This window comes from Salminus brasiliensis, chromosome 14 (assembly GCF_030463535.1).
Source record: "Salminus brasiliensis chromosome 14, fSalBra1.hap2, whole genome shotgun sequence".
Classification (NCBI taxonomy): Eukaryota; Metazoa; Chordata; class Actinopteri; order Characiformes; family Bryconidae; genus Salminus; species Salminus brasiliensis.
In genome coordinates this window covers 31464213-31477313 of record NC_132891.1, presented here as the reverse complement: position 1 = coordinate 31477313, position 13101 = coordinate 31464213, and the positions used below count along the sequence as shown (strand labels likewise).

The 13101-nt window shown below is 40.6% G+C and overlaps 1 protein-coding gene across 3 annotated transcripts; it reads left to right on the top strand.

Annotated features, from left to right (window-relative positions):
- Positions 1-4318: 4318 nt before the first annotated feature.
- On the top strand, positions 4319-9908 carry LOC140577061 (uncharacterized). 3 transcript variants are annotated; one of them, XM_072696841.1, is made up of 4 exons: positions 4319-4478; positions 5981-6354; positions 6472-6546; positions 6922-9908. In XM_072696841.1, the coding sequence occupies exons 2-4, from the start codon at positions 6036-6038 to the stop codon at positions 7203-7205; spliced, it is 678 nt and encodes a 225-aa protein (XP_072552942.1). In that variant the 5' UTR covers positions 4319-4478; positions 5981-6035; the 3' UTR covers positions 7206-9908. The 3 variants fall into 3 exon arrangements, with proteins under 3 accessions (XP_072552942.1, XP_072552941.1, XP_072552943.1); XM_072696840.1 differs by having other exon boundaries at positions 5978-6354; XM_072696842.1 differs by lacking the exon at positions 4319-4478 and adding an exon at positions 5205-5403.
- Positions 9909-13101: the final 3193 nt, after the last annotated feature.

Genomic DNA, 13101 nt, shown 5'->3' with positions numbered 1-13101 from the left:
GATTATTGGTTTATCAGTTTAAATAAATAAATAAATAAGTTAAATTTGAAAGTTGAATCGTTTAAATAGCTAAATAACTAGATTTAGTGTCTAATTTAAGAAGATTACATTAGTGGAGACTGTTCTTAAAGTATTGTTTTTTCTCGTTTGCTGAAATTTGAGAGGGATTAGTAAGCCAGCTACTGGTTTCCCTCAAATTTAATCTCTTACTGCATGGATTTAGCCAACTGAATACTAAAAAATACAAACAGCTACGTAAGAAATTGATAAGGAATTCCTTAGGAAATCATTTAGACTTATAGTGAAATGTTTGTTGGAACTTTTTTGTAGAAAAAGCATTTGTAGAAAATCAGGCCCTGACAATTTAGCACTACTTACGTTCCAAAACCACCAGAGAACTACACTTTATATGTAATCCTGACAAAACACGCTATATGTAACGCTGATAAAGCGCTATTTTCTCCTTATTCTAAATGTAGTCAGCAAATATGTGTGGTAGCTAGCTATAAAATAGGCAGCTAAGCTTTTATGAACTAGTTTAGCAGGGTATATATATATTAGCGACATACACTCCTCTTTACCAATTATTACCAATATGTGTAAGCACCGACTAAATTTACGTCAGGATAAATGCTAATACTGTTTCAGCTGTGAATGCTAGTGCTATCTACTTTGCTATCTACTTTGCTACAGGTTTGCCACTGGTGCTAGCTAACTGGTGGTGTATAAGCTTCCAGTGTATAAGCTGGTGGCTCAGCGGTTAGAGCACCGGGCTATCGATAACAGGGTTGTGGGTTCGATTCCCGGGCTCGGCAAGCTGCCACTGTTGGCCCTTGAGCAAGGCCCTTTACCCTCTCTGCTCCCCGGGTGCTGGAGTTGGCTGCCCACCGCTCTGGGTGTGTGTGTACTCACTGCCCCTAGGTCACTAGTGTGAGTGTGTGTTCATTACCACAGATGGGACACATTTTGCTGTGCAGTGCATCTCTACATTTGGGCAATTCTGGCTAAACTCCCACTGTAAGAGTACTACAGAGGCTGACACACAGCTATACACTGCTAGCTAACCCCCTCAGAGGGCGAGGGAGGATGGCTTGTACCGTCTAGGCCAAGACTGCCGTCTGCATGAACATCTCATCACCATAATCCTAATCACATGTGTGGGCTGTGTAAGGGTGGGCTTGGCACTACATGCCTTGAGCTAACTCCTCTCGACACAGAAGCACATCTTAAAAGGGGATTTAGAGGCCTGGGGCACAACTCTGGGCTGTTGAATTTGTGCTGGAACAGTGCAGGTGTTTGGAGTTCAGCGTTGTGGATGGGCTGAGCTGCCGGGACCAAGAAAAACACATCATTTGAACTCGTTAATTGACCCCATGCTAAACCTGTAGCGTCCAAAGTTTACTTTCTTTTAGTTTTAGTTGGAGCTTCGTGGTTAAAGTAGCTAACAAGCTATTATGCCTTATGCCTGGGACTTTTATGGGTGTTTAGGTATCTTAGTCAGGCTTGCTTTTATGGTTTCTAACACTGTACTGGTATCTGTAATAATGGGCAAATGTACGTCGGTTAAAAACAGTTTAAAGGATAAATATGCTCTGTACTTTTCTCCATTGGTATACTGACTAATGTTGGACTTTCACGACCTGACCTAAACTGGCCCATAAAAAGACCTTATTTTCTATACTGACCGATCAATATTTTGTACTTGATGTTAGTCTAAAAACATAGTCAACATTTAAACATTTCTTACAATGAAATATAGCCTATTTTTTTTTACATCCAGCAAAAACGCAGTCATCTTATTGACATATTAAAGGAACCCTGACCAACTTGTGTCCATCCATCTATAATTGCTGTTATATCAAGTTGACCCGAAGCTGCAAGTTCTTCTACAGCACTTCCTGAGGCACTCATTAGACTCAACACACAAACAGGCAAATATTTACAAGGCTATATAAGTTCTCCTGATTCTCCAGGGAGGGTAAATAACTCAGCAGCCTTCGGATTCGAACGGAAATTCCCACGGAGATTTGTCTCAATAGGGTCCTGTAAACCCCACGGGACTGTAGACGACAACAGCGATACACATTTACCATTGATGTTCTACATGTGTGCTCTTCTATGTGAGGGGCATCCCAGCTTTTAGGCTATTCAAGTCACAGAGGTCAGTTTAGGCACCATGCAGTCTGAGGGACCCGTTCATATTGCACTCTTGTTTGTGCCAAAGCATCTGAGGCAGCCACTGAAGTATGAAATCAGCTCAGGAAGGCACGATAAAGTGCTCTCAGGTACAGTAAAGCCGAAACTTAATTACCACTGCATTTCCCTCCCGTTCCCCCCTCCCCTTCAGCAGGCTCTTCCCGGAAAAGGGAGGCTAAATTTGTGAAAGAACATTGTGAAATGAACATGAAGGAGATGAGGTTTTCATCTCGCCTCCCTGGATTCCTGGGAACAAAACAGCAAAGAGAAGGAAGGCAGTCTCAGACTCGGACACTTGGACACTCGACTCGGGTCACATTTTTGAGCAAGCACAATACACAACTAATAAACAGGCTCTTTCTCCAAATTCAGCACAAAATGCCACTTTTAATGACGACTGCAGTCTCAGAATTATTCAAACCCTTCATGACAAGCGTCTTTAGTACTCCGCAGAGCACCCTGGAGCTGTAATGACCAGCTGCAAACATGATGCACAGCCAGACATCAGCTTCTGGCAACATTCCTGAGGAATCTTAGCTCATTCCTTGTGGGCGGTGGCCTCCAGTTCTCTAATATATGCCTTCCTCAAATTCTACCAAACATTTCCTATGGTGTTCAAGTAAGGCGACTCCAGAATCTTGATGGAAACCAAGACTTGGAGGGCTTTGAGGTATGCTTGGGATCATTGTCCTGTTGCAAGGTCCAAGAGCGCCCAAGCTTCAGCTCTTCTTCACAGAAGGCATAATGTTTTCACGTAGGATTTACTGATACTGCACTGAAATCAGGTTAATATTAAGCTTCTGGAATGACCTTCCTAAAATTCTGAGCTCAACCCTATCGAAAAAATGTGGACTGTGCTTAAAGATTGAGTCTGTGCCAGAAAAGCAAGCAATTTCTACTGAAATCCTGCCAGAAAAGTGGTCAAATACCCTACTCGAATTCGCCCAAAATTTTGGGACTGCGAGCAAGGCACCTAAATGCACAATTTCTCGAGATGCTAGGTGCAGGCCTTTAGAAGATATAGAGCCATAGAAGCTGAATTTGTCTGAAATTTAGCTGGTCACCCCACACAGGTGGATACCGATTGCCTGGAAAGTGCTCCAGTCCAAGGTCTTTCCAGCATATTTTGAGTCATGTCTGGAACGGTGGAACGGAACCCTTGCAAGGAAGTCCGTCTGAAACAACTTCACCTTTCTCTTTAACCCCGTTCAGGAACTGCTCGCACAGCACCACATGCCTTCCTCTGAGTTTATGACCTAAAGTGTGGGCCAAAGAATCATCGTAAGGAGAAAAAAATACCCTCTTTTAATGAACATCGTCTCCAGCATGAGGCCAGCTTACACATGAAAGACATGAAAATTACAGCAGATTTTAGTGGGTTATATTTTCTTGGATATTTATGTCATATATGACCATATGATCATTATTCTGAGAAAAAGAATGAAATCCTGACATCCTGAAATTCTGGGGGTAATTCCCAAAGCAGGATTTCCCTGTCCATTATGAGAAGAGTTGGATACGCACTGGATAATCCTCAACTAGGAGCTCTTACACGGCTCATGGAGAAATCTTTAGGGTATTTCACAAAGCAGGATTTCTCAGTTCAGACAGATAAAGTAATCCCAACGGTAATAAGAGAAGAGCTGATGGACATTCTAATGGGATAGTCCTCACTTTTGGTCTTTAATTATTGGTAGGAAATCCTACTTTGCAGATTGCTCATATGCCAAATTAATCAGAAATTGAAAACTAGTATTATGGATAGCTTTTATGGACGGGGACATAGTAAGTAAGAGAAGTCATGCTTTAAAAAACCCCCAGTATGAATTCCATGCTGGTTTAGGCTAGTGCGTCGCTGGTTGACTAGCCTTTGATAAACACAGCATAGACTAGATACTGCAGGGTTTTGGCAGGGTGGTAAAAATTATATTTACACAAGTGAAAAAATACTTAATAGAAATAACAACATGTGGGGGAAACGGATTAGGTGTACAAAAAAAAATAAATAAAAAAATAAATAAAAATGATTTGTATATTTTATTGTATATATGTGCAACTAATCCTCCGTCCTGTTGGTGGCAGCAGAGAGAGGCCGCGCTCTCACACCACCAGAAGAGGAAAAACCAAAACAATAGAAAAGCGCCAGACTACATCTATCTACATATTTCAATAAATATATGTTTGTTTATCATAAATGTCCACAAAAATACTGCAGTGAAGATCGGCGGACACAGCCAGCTGTGTGACACGGTTTAAACTCGGTTGCGTTGCGCCCTGCAGAGGTAAATTCGCTACAGTTTCCTGGGTTTTTGCAGGAAGGTGTGCTGTCGAATTGTGCGACCTGGTCAAGGCATGCTACCATAGCGTTTATTTATAGGTAAAGCTGGATAAATAAACCAGTGGGTCGGAAATTTCGATAGGATAAAAGCATCATATCAGAGAAGGCTCCCAGCAGAAGTATAGAAAAATTATTTGGATAGCATTAATGACTATATCAGGGTTATTATAAGATAATCTAAGATATTTTTTGTATTTATTTTTATTAAGATTACTTTTGGAGAACTCAAGCAAATTAACAGTAAGCTTAGATTGTATGAATTACCATAAAAACGCATTAAAAGATTTTAGATTTTGTAAATATTGGACCGCGCATGCGCAGAGCGCAACTCGACAGAACAACGGATGGAGCTGATCACATCACCTACAATGGCATCATCCCTGACACGCAAAAAAAACCCCAAATCTTGCTGCATTTCTTTCTGACATAATTCTGATTCTGGGGATTGTGGCAGCATTTATTTACACTGTAGTGACCAGTAGAAGTGCTGCAAAATTATTTGGAAAATTATTTTTATATTGCAAAATTATTTTTACATTGACCTCCATTGCAAGTTAAGACCTGTAATATAATCCTGTAATATAAAAGTTTATTTAGTAGCATTTATAGGCATTCCTGATGACCTTTCCAAAAAAAATGACTTGAGTGGGATTCAGGTTGTTGTTCCAGCTAAGCGGTGAGGGGGGCTCTCCTTTCCTTCTTGAGAAGGCTGCCTTTGCTGGGCTAAAGCAACGAAATCTGGAAATCTGGCTACTGTGGTTTGAGAGTGTGAGTCTCACAGCCACTGCTGAGAGAGTTGGCAGTTATTGTATTAAATTCTTCAGCTGTCTGGCTCCTGTCATCATCATCATCCTCATCATTGTGAAAAGGTCTGGCTTGGTATGCTTCACACCAAATCACTCTGGACGGTTGTTTTCACATCTTAAGCATCTAATTCTTACTGATATTATCATACAAAACTCTTTAAAATGCCTTTGCACACAAAATATTCTTCTGTAGGACAAATCGAATATAAATATTATAGGGAACGGTGTGGTAGGACTAACTGGACATGACCAAGTATTTCTCAAGGCTGGAGAATTTAACATTACACAATATGATGCATTCACAACAGGCCGGGGTTAGCCAAACTTTTGCATAAGGTCTGTGTACATACAGCGATTAACTTCAACATTAACACCACCACCTTGTTTCGACGCGCATTGTCCACTTCCCATATGTTCCCATGTCCGTGTCACTGCAGTGCTGAGAATGACCCACCACCTGAATAATAGCTGCTCTGTAGTGGTCAGTCTTGGTGGGTTTATTTATGGAACCACAAAGTGCTCCTGTATGGTCAGAGGAGCTGAAAAATGGATAGTAAGTGTAAAAACAAGGAAAGAAGGAGGTGGTGTTAATGTTATGGCTTTATGTGTGAACCACTTTCCTGTCTTTGTGTTCCAGCAGGAGTCCAGGAGAAAAGGGTTTGCTGGTCATTCGTTCCATAACAACGTAAGAAACCATGGACGGAGATCCAGCAGGCGGTACCAGGCTCCTGCAGAAGTTCAAGCTTAAGCTCATAGATGCTCTGTGTGGAGATCCAGACTTGGTGCTCCAGCATTGCCACTCGCTCTGCTTACTGTCCCAACGAGAGTATGACCAAGTGAAGGTCGCCTACGTCCCATCTGAGAAAGTCCGGGACATCCTGGATTACGTGATGAGAAAAGATGGCAAACGTGTCCAGACCTTCCTGAAGCTCTTGAAAAACAGTGAGATGCAGGAGACCTTTCCCAAACTGGACTTTCTCAAGGAGCTGCCTCTCAGCGGACCGCGGGCTGCAGGTAACGGCATCCGTGCTTTTCATGTTGAGCGCGGAAAAAAAAAATAATAGTAAACCTAAGATCGTTGAGCTGTGGCTGGGTGCGTTTCACTGATGTTTAATATGGTTCAATTTCCAGAGAAGAAGAAGAGGAAAAAAGAAGGAGAGATGCCAGCAGATGAAGTGTCACCAAAGCAGCCATGCAAAAAAAACAGTAAGGAGTTTTCCAGACTTTGATTAAGCTTCAGTTTTTTTCAAGGACAGTCCTCATTATGAAGATCTTCTTGCTGCTTCCTTAATTGATCCTTTCTGTAGATTGGGTCAATAGGGCTCAAAAGCTTGGAATCATTTGTCATATTAATACTTATTGTTTTGTTTGTTGGCCTTATGGGATCCATGTGAAGCCTAGTATAATCTAAAAGGACACCAGAAGCTGTCTATAGAGGGCTTATTTCATTTTTCAGTAATTTGGGGAACAAGTAGTCACCATGCATGTTTAAGGTGGTAGTAACTTCAGGCTCCTGCAGATGGCGCTGCACCTTCTGCTTGTGCACTTGCACCTTTGATAACATGGTGCTCTTTCTCCCAGGCAGCAGAATGGTGACGGAGAAGCAGCTGATGCTGGTGACTCGCCACATCGGCAGCAATTGGAGGGAGGTGGCCAGGGTGGTCCTGGAAATCTCCAACATCAGGCTGGAGCAGATTGTGGAGGAGAACCCCCACAACCACAGAGAGCGTGTGTTTACCGCACTACGAGAATGGAGCATGCGCGAGAGGGACAAGGCCACAGCAGCCCGTCTGCATTCTCTCCTCACTCTGGAGGAGAACGCCGTGGCTCCTGGGAGTGTAGACTTTCTGCTGGAAGAGAACTGAGCTGCCATGCCACTCCCAGATCAGCTAGATCAGGGTAGGAGGAGAGACAGGTTTTCTTGCATAGAGTAGTGTTTTGTAGGGGTGTAAATCTTCAGGGACCAGTGCATCACAAAGTCTTAAAGATTTGAAGAGTCAGAAGCATCATGAAGTCTCAGATATCACCACTGTTTGGTGGGACTTCAGTTCTGTAGTGAATTAGTGCAGTAAACTTTCAAATTTCACTACTTTCCATATTTCTTGGGGTAATCATTGCCAGTCTTTAGCAAATGATTATCAAGGTGCATCATGAACTCTCAAATTTGGCCACAGTCTGAGTTTTAATTTTGGTCATTTTTTGGAATATTATTTTTACTCTGAACACACTGACTCGAGTGATGGTCCTCTAACTCGCCCCGCTGTTCAGGTCTGCTCGGTCTTGGGGGGAGTTTAACTTAATTTGATGTAGCAAAGCGGTTTGGTTTCCCCATCACGAACGTTTTATCGTCCAGTTTATTCCTCATCAAATAAATGCTGTAATTTTGGGGCAGACCAAGTTTTTGCTCCCCTCTTGTGCTTTCTGTGTATTGGTACGTTAGCACCACCCTTGCAACCATATTGAATTTCAAAAGCGAACAGCTAGCAACAACCTTGCAGCCACCTGGAATACTATAGCAACCTCCTTGAATCTATAACATAGCATCATCTAGAAACCCCCTGGCAGCCACCATATATGGCACATCACCCAACCAGCAGCACTTGGCCAACCTTAAAAATAAGTAAAAACACCCAGCAACATCCTAGCAACCACCTGGGATACCATAGACCAAATCAAACTGGTTGTAAACTGTATACTGGTTTGCGATAATTCCAGGTGGATAGCTTCTTTTATGTAGCTGTAAACATGAACGAAGCAGGCTGAACCTGAACTGTTTTGTTGCGTTCTCTGCCAGACCCAGAGGGAGGCGCTAGAACTTTCAGGTGTAGAACAAATATACAGCCATACTGAGACTGTGTAAAGAATCAGAATCAGCTGCAGATGATTGGAACGTGGTTAGGGAGGATTCTAGAGGAGCCTGTCTTATTTAACCCTCAGACATTTAGTCTGATTTAGTTGAAGCGAGGGGTGAAGATCCCCATGGCCAGATCCAAAGAGCTCCCTGAGGCCTTCAGAAGGCTGTAGATGCAGATGAGTCTGGGTAGGGGTTTAAAAAGATCTCAGGGCAAATAGAAATCAGCCGTTCTATCAGGCCATACTAGCAAGTTCAGCCTCAAGATGTGTAAAGAAGTCTCCAGCAGTCTTAAAATGTCATCACATGACCTACAGGTAGTTCTGGCTGCAGTCAATGTCAAAGTGCTGCTTCTACCATCAAAGAGAGCCCAAACTTGTCTGATTTTAATGGGAGGAGTGCAGGGAGGAAACACCAGGGCAAGACTAAAGTTTGCTAGAGAACACCTAGACCAAAACCAGAACTTTAGTCCTGCTTTGATGTGTATGTTTTGTTTCTTTTTTTTAATTATATTAAATTTTAGTATTTTCGTTTTCTTTTTTTATTATTACTTTGAAAACATTCCATAAATGTATTTTTTTAATAATTGTAATTTTTATTCACTTTAATTGAATTTTAGCACAGTGCTTTATTACATTCCCAGGGTTTCCTCTTCTATACTGCAGCAGCTCACCAGGGGAATTTCATGAAGCAGGATTTCTCAGTGACTCAGATAATCAGGCACTCCTGCTCGTTTGCTAAATTATACTGTGATCAGATCCTGCTTTGTTTGGGATCTGGGATCCTGGCTCTGTTTCTTAGTCTGCAGACAATGGTTCCAGCATGCCAGTTATTACTCCACCCTACCAAAGGCCTGGAGGTGCACAAGTGGCCTTTGAGAAGGTGCAAACTGGAAACTACACAGAACTCCAGTAATGCTGGACTGAATTTGTTTTACGCAAGGAATTGATTTCTGTTGTCTACCAGTGTGAGTAAACACGTCCTAGTAAACGGCTTTAAGAGCTCAGAAGTATCTCTCAGGGAGAGGTTTCACCTGAACTGGACATTTCTTTTCCCGTCTGTCCTCTTCAGACACCTTCCCTGCAGATTTGCGAATGCAGGCCTTTCTAATAGTAAAGGGCAAAGTGTATGGTCATTTGTCTAGGGGATATTTCTGAGGATATTAGATTAGAGATAATCCACCTGCATAAGGAAGGAAGCAGGAGTTTCCAAAAAGTGGAGTTTAGAAAATGCTTCAAGGAAAAATGGGACCCATTAACAACTGGGTAAGACCTGGTAGACCACCATCAGATAAACAACACCGAAAACTTCCATGGCTGGGAGATCTTTGGGATTACTTGGATGGTGAGAAGCAGGAAAACTTCTAAGGCTGAACTTTGGAGGTGTGGAAAAAAACTGTCCCCGCAGAAACCTTGAAAGTGAGTCTGCTGAAAGAATGGACGCTGTACTGAAGGTAAAGGGTGAAGATCTGAATACTGAGATATCTGATATTTGTAGTTGTTGGAGCCTCTGTATAATATTCTGTCATATTTGCATTGCATATTCTGTTAGATTTTTGGCAATTTTGTGTTTTTTTTGTTTTTTTTTGTTTAGTTTTTTTCTATGGTTTCAATGCTGTTTAGACTGGAAATGAGAGGAAGGTCTCCTCCATATCTTATATTTTGTATATCTGACATTTGTACTTGGTTTGTAAAGGAAATAAAATCCTATTCTTTCAGTGGTGAGCCCATGCTTACTTTTTATTTTTACAGTCTCATGCAAACGTTCTGGCACCTTTTACGCATTGTGTCATTTTATTAATTATTATCAATCACAGCATTTGTTGCTAACCAAACAAAACGAAATATTTTCAATTATTTCAAACAATCGTAATGCACAGTTACTCTGTCTAATTCAGTCATAACATCAAAAAATAAACTGTACAAATGTTTGTCAAATGTAAAACAACAAAAATGATGGCCACCTTGCATGGTCAGTGCTTAGTGACCCCCCTCTGGCAGAATTCACAGCCTGTCAAAGCTTTTTGCAGCAGCTGAAAGACTTTCAGTTCTTTTAGTTAGAATTGTGCTCCACTCTTCCTGACAGAAGGCCTCTAATTCTGAGATGCTCTTGGTTTGTCCACAAATGATCGATGGTAGGTGAGGGCCATTCCTACAGCTTCAGTTTGTCTCTCCTCAGGTAGTCCCTGGTGGATTTTGAGGTATGTTGTGGATCATTATCCCGTTGTTGAAACCTCCCTTGTTTTCAGCTTCAGCCTTTGATCAGATTTTGCACAGAACTGACATTTGCATCCAGGGTTTGCTGATATTTTGCAGACTCCATTCTTCTGTCGACCCGTGCAATATTGCTAATGCCACTGGAAGCAACACAACCCCAAAACATGCTTGAGCCAGCTCCATGCTTCACAGTTGACAAGGTGTTCTCTTCATGACCTGCAGCTCCTTTTCTTTTTTTTGTTTCTCCAAATGTAGCTTTGGTGATTGATTTGTTTTTTTCTCTTTGACTTCATCAGTCCACAGCACCTGTTTCCTAAACTCGCTTGGCTTCTCTAGATGTTCTGTAGTATACCTCAGGTATTGAGTGTTGTAGCTTGCAGTCCTTCTTTTCATATGGGAGAACATAAGCAGTTCTCTCTCCTTTTTCCTTTCATTCATTCTTTGTGAATATTTGAATATACTTACTTAAGTTACATACTCAAAAAGTACATACTCAAAACATACATACACAAAAATACATACTCAAAAGTACATACACAAAAGTTCATACTCGAAAGTACATACTCAAAAAGTACATACACAAAAGTTCATACTCGAAAGTACATACTCAAAAAGTACATACACAAAAGTACATACTCAAAAGTACATATTTAAAAAGTACATACACAAAAGTACATACTCAAAAAGTACATACTCAAAACGTACATACACAAAAGTACATACTCAAAGTACATACACAAAAAGTACATACTCAAAAGTACATACTCAAAACATACATACACAAAAGTACATACACAAAAGTACATACTCAAAAGTACATACTCGAAAGTACATACTCGAAAGTACATACTCAAAAAGTACATACACAAAAGTACATACTCAAAAAGTACATACACAAAAGTACATACTCAAAAAGTACATACACAAAAGTGCATACTCAAAAAGTACATACACAAAAGTACATACTCAAAAGTACATACACAAGTGCATACTCAAAAAGTACATACACAAAAGTACATACTCAAAAGTACATACTCAAAAAGTACATATACAAAAGTACATACTCAAAAAGTAGTTAGTATTATTAATTAGTATGCAGTTGGGACCCACTCTGAGCCCTTGCAAGTCTAAGGGCCCCCAAACGTTATAATTTTGGATGTTTTTCTGTATTGAATGACTAGAAATATATTGTGTGAAATTATTGATTAGCTGTAGAAGCTTACAGAAGTTTTGTGCAGAGTTTTGCATCAGACTGATCAATTTCTTTTATTGATTTTATTTTTCCAGCTTTTTTTTTTTTACAGAAACAACAGCTGGACCAGTTTCACCTGCCATTTGGCATTCATTCATTCTTACTCTGAGGAATAGGGCACATAGAGCACATTTGCAAATGCAAGCTGAGCCTGTTTGTTTTTTTTACTAAACTGCACTGTAACTAGATTCTTTTCCCCATTGTTTTCTTGATACAGGCATTTCTCTGAGCTCAGCATTCCCAGTTCCATCTATAAGTCAGTTTCCCACACACAGATTACAGCTATCTGTGAACTAATTAGGGAAGCTGTCTAATTAAAACTAAAAGCTTTGAATGTGGTCATATTCTGAGTAAAAATTCTGCCTGGGTGAGCGCTTCAGTAATAGCTGAGCTTTTTCCTCAGAGAATTCCTGGCGTGAGGAATGAGGAGGGTTTAGAGAGATGGCTTTTATGTTCCAACTTAAACAGTTATCTGCTGGTTCTATGGTGACCTTCGTTCTCTCGGCAAGTATCACGTTGTTTCACCCTGATGCATTTTCACCCTGGTGTTTCACCCTTGTTCACCCTTGTACTGTGAGCCAAGTAATCAGCTGGGAGGAGGGGCTTTGTACTATTCCGTTGCACAGTCATCAACTTGCTAGCGCTGCCTGACAGCATGGAACTTTTTCATCCCGGAGCCGTTTAACTTTGTATGTTTTTTTTTCTTTTCTTTCCTCCCTACTGCTCTTCACACTGTCTGAGCTTTTGCTGGCTGGAGGGACACTGTTAATGTCTCTTTGCTTCCTTTTGGGTTTTCATGAGTCTTTCATTCAAATCCAGGCTCATCGGTTTCTTCTCACTTATTGATTTTTCCTGATTATTTATTTATTTCTTGCCCCGTTTTTGGCCTTGAGTCCATTTGAAGTAAAAGGGGTAAAAAAAATAAATAAATAAAGGCATTATGGTTAATAATTGCCATACTGGTGAACAGGACTGGAAGTTAACCAGTAACAGTTTTATCAGCTTTTACAGCATAATTTAGATTTTACAATTTTGTATTTATTGTTTTATGAGCTAATGCTTTAACTGCTATAGACTCCACTCACGGCATCATTTCCTCGAAATGAGAAATGCTGTTTGACTTGGATTTTGCTGGAACTAGTTCTTGTGACTTTTGAGCCACGATATGTTTGTTATAGCCTAATATTTATTTGACTCTTCTATTTGATTTTTGCAGATTGCGCACAAATGACCTTCTTGACAGTTAAGCTACTTAGAGTTCATCATTTCTGTTTTCCTGTTCCATACATTTTAATTTTTTTAAGCTATTGATTTGCAATATTAATTGTACTAATTTACATGAATACTAAAACTCTAATACCTGGGACTTTTGTTTTATTCCATGCAAGAAATTCAGGTTCTATTCGCTTGACTGTGTGCGTCATATATACACTGATCAGCCA